Raw genomic sequence first — 10,149 nt, 5'->3', positions numbered from 1 at the left:
GTATTATTTTTTTTTTTTTTGGTTATTATTAACATAATATTTTGTATTTTGATTAATACTTATATTTTTTATTTTTTTTTAAATACTTAAAACAAAAGATAACACTTAATACTTAATAGTACGAAGATAATCAAATACCAAAAAAATCGCAATCCAGCCAAAACCTGGATGTTAAGTCCAGTGAGATTAATACATCAAAACAAAATTATAGCAAGAAAATATAAACTACATATCAGAAGAAAGTAACTACATTTAGTCCACTTCCTCAATCTTAGAGCCAGCACCACCTGCACCAGAAGGAGCATCATCATCACCTGGAGCGGCATCCATGTCAAGACCTGCACCACCTTGGTACATCTTGGCAATGATAGGGTTGCCGACACCTCGCGGTTCCTTCATCTTATCCTCAAACTCATCTGCCTATTCAAGCTGGTTGGGTCTAGCCACTGGATAGCAGCCTCAATGGTGTCCTCAATCTTCTTGTCTTTGGAATCAAGCTTTCATGCAATCTTTTCATCATTAATGGTGTTCCTCATGTTGTATAGTTTTCCAATGCATTCTTGTCCTTAACCTACTTATGCTCTTCATCTTCCGACTTGTACTTCTCTGCCTCTCGAACCATCTTCTCAATGTTTTCCTTTGAAAGTCTACCCTTGTCATTGGTGATGGTAATTTTTGTAGAAAAAAGGACCTAAAGGTGAAAATGGTGGAGAAGAAAGAAGTAAAACCAGAAAATTAGAGAAGACAACAATGTTTTGTGAACAAAGTAAAAAAAACTAAGATACTTTGATACATTTAGCTGAAGCATACATAACAAATATATAGAGCCAAGCCATAAGCTTGCTTGTAAGATTGAACATAAAATATGCACTAAATCTACTCTAAACACTAGTCATCATTACCTAAGAATATTAGACATCATTACCTAAGGACTATTTTACATACTTAATAAGCAACAATCTAATTATGACATTAACTTAAACAAGCAACAAGCTAATTATGACAGAAAAACAGCAGCACACAAGTAATTAACAAAACAGAAAAATATCAATCTCCAACAATTTTGATCAACTGGCAAGTAGTTTTGTCTTCAGCAAAGACATCCAATATACCATTAGCATCAATGTCAAAGCATACACTGATCTGTGGAACACCTCTAGGAGCAGGAGGGATGCCGGAAAGTTGAAATTTTCCCAACAAATTGTTATCTTTAATTCTTGTTCCCTCTCCTTCAAAGACTTAGAACAGTCATCACACCACCAACAGTCTCGAAACCAAGATCATGAACCTTCTAATTGTACTCACCATTAAATTGTGCAGCACAAACTGCAGCACCATATGCAACAGCCTCATCGGGATTAATGCTATTGCATAGCTCCTTTCCGTCAAAGAAATCCTGCAATAGTTGTTGAACCTTTGGAATTCTTGTAGAACCGCCTACAAGGACAATATCATGGACACTTTTTTTGTCCATCCTAGCATCTCTCAAACATATCTCAACTTGCTCCATACATTTCCTAAAGAGATCCATGTTGAGCTCCTCAAATCTTGCACGAGTAATGGAGGAGCAGAAATCAATTCCCTCGAATAGACAATCAATTTCAATGGTGGTTTGGAGAGTAAATGATAGAGTTCTCTTGGCCTTCTCACAAGCAGTCCTCAACCTCATAAGAGCTCTTGGGTTGCCACTAATGTCCTTCTTGTTCTTTCTCTTGAACACTTGAACAAAGTGATTCACCATTCTGTTATTAAAATCCTCACCTCCAAGATGGGTGTCTCCGGATATAGCTTTAACCTTAATGAAGCCACATCCTTCACATTTCTTTATCATAGAGACGTCAAAAGTACCACCGCCAAGGTCAAAGATCAAGACATTCTTCTCTCCAACACTGGTTGCCTTCGTGTCAAGATCATAAGCAATGGCTGCAGCAATGGGCTCCTTGATAATTCCCCTGACATTAATACCAGCAAAAACACAGGCAACCACAGTGGCTTGTATCTGATAATTATTAAAGTAAGCAGGGAAAGTAACAACAGCATCCTTAATGGCAGAGCCAAGGTAGGCCTCAGCAACCTCTCGAATCTTCATGAGTACCATGGCAGAGATCTCTTCTGCGGCAAATTGCTTATCTTCACCATTGTAGTTAACAACAATCATTGGCTTTTCATCCAGGCCAGAAATTATCTTAAAAGGCCACAACTTCATATCACTCTGAACGGAGGCATCGCTGAATCTACGACCAATCAACCTCTTAGCATCGAAGATGGTGTTGATAGGGTTCCTGGCGACTTGATTCTTAGCGGCATCACCGATGAGACTCTCAGAGTCGGTAAAGGCAACGTATGACGGTGTGGTTCTGCTACATTGGTCGTTGGCGATGATTTCAACATGGTCATGTTGCCATACACCGACGCATGAGTATGTAGTTCCGAGATCGATCCCAATCGTTGGTCCCTCTAACTTTTCGAACATTGATTTAAACGTTTTTATTTCTAGTTTGCCGGGAAAAGGAATGACAGATCTGAAAGGAAGAGAAATATAATATGTTATGTAATATTACTTACTATTATTGTATATTAGGTAGTATAACAGACTACATATTTTAAGAAAAAGTGTAACAAACTACTTGTAATTGTACAAGGCAATGTTAACTTTTTTGTATTATAGGACAAGACTTTTTTTAAACCATTCCTATAAAAAAGACACGGAGTTCTACCTTTATTAAAAAAAAAACTACATGCATATCATGATAATGCCTCGGTTTTAAAAGGAATGTCTTAAAGTTTTTAGTACGATGATTAGAAAAAAGAGAATTATTATTTTATCAAATTATCCTTATTAACTATTGATATGTTTTCTATAAAATAAAATTAATGTTTTGATTGTAGTGTGCATTATATAATTAGAAAGCAAAAGTTAACATTGCGTTGGAAAGAGACATTCATTTTAAAATAAATTATTTTTACTACAGTTACACTCATTTTGAAACAAATGAAATATTTTGTTTAAGTATTAAGTATAAAATTTTATCCCTAAAAAAAATATAAAATTGTATATTGGAGTCACTCTAAGATAATTCCACACACACATATATATATATATATAGTTTGTTAACTTAGACCAATAAAAAATATGATGGTCTACGTTAGCAAGCATGCATCTTGGACACTCTTGTAGATTTCAATACTTCTTCTACAATGTTTTCAAAAAAAGTAAAATAAATAAATTAAAGCATGTCAAAATGCAGTTATTGTTCAATGGATTAATTAAATAAATGATCTATACAAAATAATCTATGTAAATGATCTACCGTTGTTAATATATTTCATTTTTATGTCTTCAAAAAACAAAAGTAAATGATCTATATAAAATTATAAATATTCATAAATTCTTTTTTAGATCCTACAACCAAAATTGTACTTTTTAACCTCCGTAACATTTTCCTATATCATTTTTAGGGACCCAAAATTCAAACGGAAAATTTTACAAGATTAAAAATGGTAATTTTTTTTGTATAAATTATACAAAATTCTTAATATTTTATAAGAATCATTTATTTAATTAACCATTTCTCAGTTCACAAACAAACCTTGCGACGCGAGAAAACCAAATATATGTTGTGAATCTTCTGCACGTCTCTTCCCCTTCCACAAACTGGGACAGAAATTTGACACCCACTTTGTTATCTTCATAGGCATAAATGAAGGACCAACTTGGATTTCTTGATGCTGTCCTTGTCATAGGATATTTAAACTCATATAAAATATCTACTTGATTCCATTCATGCTCTAAATATGATCTTTCCACTTTGCACACTAAGTCACACAGAAGAATTATTTTTTCAGCAGAAAATATGTAGTTGCATGAAGAAGTGAATTGCTCAGTGCCATTGATGAGAACACTTAACTTGAAATCCAACAACATATTGTCTTTACACACAGGAGGTTCTACAGCACAACACAGAGTTATCCTGGGGAATTTATTTTGAAACCAAAAACGTAAGGATGATTTGTCGCTTTCATGTTGATACCAATTTCCTCTCCCTTCAAGAATCCCTTTGCTCATGAAATCAACATTAATACCAAGAGTTGAAGTACTAAATACTTCTATGGCATTATCAGGGCAGATGTTAAGAGAGGACATATCAAGCAATTCCGGACTTCCTTCTTTATAAACAAGCATGGCATTTGGAAACATTTTTGAACCCACTTTTTCTTTATCCTCAAACAATTGAAATCCTCTACAACCATAAGCCATTGTTATCTCAAGTTTAGGCAATGTACGAATACTATCCGGTAGCTGAGTTAGGCTCAAGCATTCCCTCAAGAACAATCGTCGGAGGCCAACGAGCTTTTGAATTGAAAATGGCAATTTATCTATGGAAGTCTGGTCTAAATAAACATCTCTTATATTCTTCATTACGCCCAATACTTCAGGGAAGCTCTTGAGACGCGAGCAACCCCTCATATCAAGAGTCTCTAGAGATGGCAGATTGATGGTGGGCACCAAAAGTTCTAGCTGGGTGCATCTTTGAGTACTCAATAACACAAGTTTATTGAGAAAACCAACCGAGTTATGAATCGTGATTAAATTAGTGCAATCGTCAAGACACAGTGCCCACAAATTTACTAGTCCAGATAAGCTAGGTAGCTCAGTCAATAACTTGCATCCATCAAAATCCAGAAAGCTCAAGGACTCAAACGCCTACAAAACATAAAAATAATGAAATTATGAGATTTTTACTGAAAACACATTATATTTTATGACCAATTGAACGTGTTAAAAAAATACATACCTTGATCGGTTTGAACGATATAAGGCAACTTTCATGTAGGCTAAGTATCATAAGATTCTTAGGATTGAAATCACTTGGCAAAGATTGTGATGGATATCCACTCCAGTCTAAAACTCTCAAACTATTTGGTAGTTTTTGAGGATCTTTAGAAAATCGTGCACTTCTAATTATAAGAATTTTTAGGTTTTTCATCTTCTTGAATGCTTTTCCACTCCAACGCACTTCTTTGTCATTGCACAAGTTGATGATTATGACCTCAATTGTATCAGTGCCCTTTCAATTCCAAATCATTATTTAATCAGAATGTCAAGTTTAGGAATATCATCATCTAGATAATAATATCCTTTTCTTATTAAAATAAGTTTCATTAAGCATTTGTAATTGAGAATGGATAAATAAGAATATAAAAATTTATTAGTTATCATTCAAAAGAACAACATATATGCTGAGGTTGGCACGTACCGTATTTTCTTCCAAAACATGAATTATGTCGTCATGAAACCATAATCTACTGCGTTTGCCAGGCTCCAAAGTTGATTCCTGCCTCACAATTTCTCTGCCCATGTCTTGAACTAAGTCATGCATTCTCACACAACCGCCATCATCAATTTTCATGAGGGATTTGTCAGTTAGCACTTCAATTCCATTTTCTGCTTTAAAACCATGTAGGTATAGCATTTCTTTGACATAGCTCATTTCATAAGAGTTGAAGAAACAAGCGATGTCAAGAAAAATACCCTTGTCTTTTTCATCCAAATCATTATAGCTAACTTTAAGAGTTTCATGAATATCTTCATGAGGAATTTCTTCATATTTATCTAATGCATCTTTCCATGCACACAAACTTCTTCCACACAAATGAGAACCTATGACCTCCAAAGCCAACGGAAGGCCACCAGCATAAGAAACTGCACGTTTTGAGATATCGCCATAACATGGATCAACATTGTTGTTTTTAAAGGCATACCAGTTAAACAACTCAAGAGATTTTTTATTATTTAACTGTTTAACCTCATATAAACTTAGAATCCCATTAATAGCCAACAAATGTTTGTCTCTTGTAGTGATTATGATCTTGCTGCCGGAGCCAAACCAATCATGTCCACCTGCAAGTACTTGTATCTGCTTCGCTTTGTCAATATCATCAAGAACCAAAAGTACCTTTTTGCTTTGGAGCCTCCTCTTTATGATTGAAATTCCTCTGTTAACATTACCCACTCTAATATCCTTCTCACAAAGTATTTCAGAAAGTAGTGTTTCTTGGAGTTGCACAAGACCATGTTTAATTGTACTTTCTCTTATATCAGCAAGAAAACACACACCATCAAATTGATCAGAAAGTTGGTTATTATACACAGCACGAGCCAATGTTGATTTTCCTACACCGCCGGTTCCATAAATGCCAACCATGTTGGCTCCCTCATCAGATCCGATCCCTAGAAGAGATGCCACATCTAACACTGGATAATCTAGCCCAACTGGGTTATCAGCAACATGTAAAGGAGTGCGATTGATCTTCTTAGTGACTTCCTCAACGATATTTCCAATAAATTTGTATTCTGATTGTGACCTACACATCACAGAAGTATGCATTACAGGTAAAATACAATTATGTCTTTAGAATTTGCAACTTCCGTTACTTTGGTTAGTCACATAGTGTGTCAACTTATCACAAATCTGTTTTTCCGGTTTCACAATTCACAAGTTCATCATTCTTTTAAGTAAAAGTATAAACTGGTCATTGAGAAAAAACACTAAGACCTATTTGGGTCCAAAGAAATAAAAAAGTATCAATTTGGTTCTTAAAAGTCTCAAATATCAGTCAAATTAGTCCCTTACCAAGCATTACTTAGAAATCAATTTGTTAAGTACGTGTGGAATGGTTCAGAGAGGGAGTGGCGTTTCTCTTGGCGTTGTAGGTTTTTTTGTTTAAGAGGTCTTGGTGTTTTGTTGCATATTGCCGTGGCTGTCTAAGGAGTTTTTGGTTTAGGAGGCCGTGGGTCTTTGGTTCCTTGCCTGTGGGTCTGTTGCTTTTCCTTTTTTAACAGATTTTGTTTTTCTAGGAGGTTTTTTAGTGAGACACGGATGGGTGGTTACGCGCTGTTGTTATTTGGCACTTGTGTACTCTTTTTCCTCCTTTGCGAGTTTAGCGCTTCTTATGCTAACTTAGTTTAATAATATTTGCTGATTAAAAAAAAATGAACTTATGAAGAACTTGACACATTACGAGGCTAATTAATTTGTGCACATAAAGTACTAATAATCATGCTTATTTACTTGCTATATGTTCCCTTCATATAGAATTTGCATCTGAGATTTCTTTTGCATTCTAAAATCATCTATATAAAAACTATTAAACAAGCAAAAGAAGGGTAATTAAAATAAATGGTTAAATAAGTTTTTCGTCCCTAAAAATATAGCGAATTTTGATTTTAGTCCTTAAAAAATTAAACTGAATGTTTTTGTACTCACAAATTTTTTTATTTGTTTTTGGTCCCTAATGGTCAATTCATGTTAATATGAATTACGAGTCTTTTAAGTTCATAATATGTTCATGTTATGTCAGTTTATTATGTTCGACTTTCATAAGGACTAAAATCAAAATCTATTATATTTATAGGGATGAAAAACTTATTTAACCTTAAAATAAATGCATAAGTATGGTATGAGATTATAAAATACTGTACCCATGTTGGAAATGCCAGCCAGAAACATTAGCAGCTTGACATAAAGCATCCCTCCATTTTTGCACCTTATCCTTATCATCACTAAACCTCTCCTCATGTTTTTTCAAAGCATCACCATAAGCACCACTTTGGTGGCGAACTTGTGATGGTTCGACATCATAAAAAACGGGCAAAAGCAAGCGTCCATGTGTGTTGGAACACTCAAGGATCACGGCAAGTTCATTCAAACAAAAAGTTGAGGAAGCATAGTTGTTAGAGAAAACAACAATGAAAATCCTAGATTGTTGAATTGCTTGAAAAAGTGCTCGTGTTATTTGTTCTCCTTTTTGAATTTCTTCTTCATCAAGGAAAGTGTGAATACCCTTTTGATCAAGAGAATTGTAGAGGTTACCAGTGAAAGTGTTGCGGGTATCTATTCCTCTAAAACTGATGAAAACATCATAGGTGAAGCTAGAAGAGACAGACAATGAAGCTTGTGTCATGATAATATGATGTAAGAATTGAGTAAACTGATTTATCTATAAGTCTGAGTGTTTGTTTCTTAATATTGTGTTTGTTTGTTTGTATATATATAGAAGAAATTAAGTTGATAGCTGAATGAACAGAACGTAGTGTTAAAGGTGTGAAGGTAGAAAAAGCTGAGAAGGTTAAGGGAAGGTGCAGCACAAGGGAGTGAGGCATTGGGATATAGATCCTCTCCTCCAATATTTCTCTCCTTCTCTATGGGTAGTGACAGTAATTGCACACAGGTTGTCTCCTTATTTTTGGAGTGGTGATAGGCATACTATATGTGTTTTCAAGGACCCTGTTTGATTGTTAGGAAAATTTCACAACTAAAGAAATGAATATAAGTCAACTTTACTAAGTACGTTTGAGGAGAGAGAGAAAGCAAGCAAGGTCCTGGGATGAATGAAATTATAAAATGTGTGAAATTACTAAAATGCCCATACCACATTATTAGTGGTGCAAAGGGGTGTATAGAAAGAGTGGTCTATGTATCTTTTTCCTTATTTTTGACACATTGAGATGGTGTTTTCTTTGAGAAGACAACGGATAAATAAAGTGGCATTTATAATAAAGGTCTGGCCCTCGGGATAATGGTTAAGGAATCTATAAATAAAAACTTTGTTTTTGAAATATAAAATGTTACTTTTGATAAAGAAATTATTGCACAACTTTTCAATGAAAACTTACTTATTTTAGATGCTTAATCAGTACCCTAACCATTGCCCGCCCTTAGACACTGGTTATCATTCTCCTTCTAATAATAATAATAATAATAATAATAATATATACTATATATAAAGAAAATAGTATCTTTTGCCTCTTTTGGTCTGATTTTTTCTCCTTCCAATATTACCTTCAACGTCAATACAAATAACATTTGTAACAAATAGACAAGAGTAAATTCAAATATTAAAACAAAATGTAATAAATTGTATATGTTTGATTTTTTTTTCCTTAATCATTTTATAAAGATAATAAATGAAAGGTGAATTCAAATATTAAAAGAAAAATGTAATAAACACTTTTTTTTTTGTTGCCACACAAAATATATCGTGTAACAAACATAAATTACATAATATGAATATATGTCCAATTTTTTTTTCTTTATTCTTAAAAAAAATATAACAAACTAGAAGTATATGCCACTAGAAATATAATCAATAAGAAAAATATCATTATTTTATTATTATTTTTAATACAGACAAACCAAAATATGCTGAGTTGATAAATAATTTCGTTATATATTTAGACAATAATTTGAAGATAAATCGGATAATTTCTATCAATATTTAATTTTTTTAAATTATAATCAAAATTATTTAAACAAATATAATAAAGTATTCACACATGTTTCCACTAGTAATAATAATAACAACAACAACATAATACTATCCATTTTTTTACGATTAAACCATTTTCTTTTACTCGTTGAAATGTAGTTTTGAAAAGAAATAAGAATTGTTTATGTTTTTTTGTTAGCAAATTGTTTGTTAAGGTTAATTTTAATTTTTAATTGATGATATCAATATTTTTCCGATTTTCTTCTTAAAAAAAAAAAGTTTAAATATGTCTATCGTCCTTGCAAATAAGGCTCAATTGAATTTTAGTCTCTGTACTTATTAATCCTCTCATTTCTTCCCTGCAATTTTTTTTTTGTCAGGTCTTCTCTGCAATTATTAATCATTTGAGTTTTGATCTTAAACACATTTGATTCCTGATGTGGCATGTAATTAGATATGTGGCACACACTGATTGGGTTAAGACATCGAGGCAACCCACCCCCGCCCGTCGCCGCCCTGCTTTTTAGCGGGTTAGGCGGAGCGGGCACCTGCTTGTGACGGGTTCAAAATCTCAACTCACCCTGCTAAAAATGGTGGGTTAAACGGGTTAACCCGACGGGTCTAGCCCATTTTGCCATCCCTATTCAATTGTGTTTAAATTTTAATCAAAACATGTACTTTTTGATAGTTTCCTTCGGAAAAAATGTCTTTCGTTATTCTGAAGTATCCTTATTTTACGGAACTAAATAAATTAATTTAGTAACAAAAATTCAAGACAATTTTAATTTTTTTACACATAATTCAAGATTTTTTTTGAAACATATTAAAGTGCTATCATGAAACATTTATCCAAGAAATATTGCAAAGCCATATTTAATT

At 33.4% G+C, this 10,149-nt stretch overlaps 1 protein-coding gene and 1 pseudogene across 1 annotated transcript; both read right to left on the bottom strand.

The window, feature by feature from the left end:
• Positions 1-139: 139 nt before the first annotated feature.
• Positions 140-2,498, bottom strand: LOC112419163 (heat shock 70 kDa protein 4-like; annotated as a pseudogene).
• A 1,064-nt stretch (positions 2,499-3,562) lies between these two features.
• Positions 3,563-7,998, bottom strand: LOC11438151 (TMV resistance protein N). The gene is made up of 4 exons (XM_024776979.2): positions 7,484-7,998; positions 5,259-6,366; positions 4,797-5,069; positions 3,563-4,705 (listed from the first exon to the last, which is right to left on the bottom strand). Exons 1-4 carry the CDS (start codon positions 7,963-7,965, stop codon positions 3,563-3,565), a joined length of 3,006 nt encoding a protein of 1,001 aa, XP_024632747.1. The 5' UTR covers positions 7,966-7,998.
• Positions 7,999-10,149: the final 2,151 nt, after the last annotated feature.

The sequence above is a fragment of the Medicago truncatula genome, chromosome 2, assembly GCF_003473485.1.
Source record: "Medicago truncatula cultivar Jemalong A17 chromosome 2, MtrunA17r5.0-ANR, whole genome shotgun sequence".
NCBI lineage: Eukaryota > Viridiplantae > Streptophyta > Magnoliopsida > Fabales > Fabaceae > Medicago > Medicago truncatula.
This window is presented reverse-complemented; position numbering and strand designations above follow the sequence as displayed.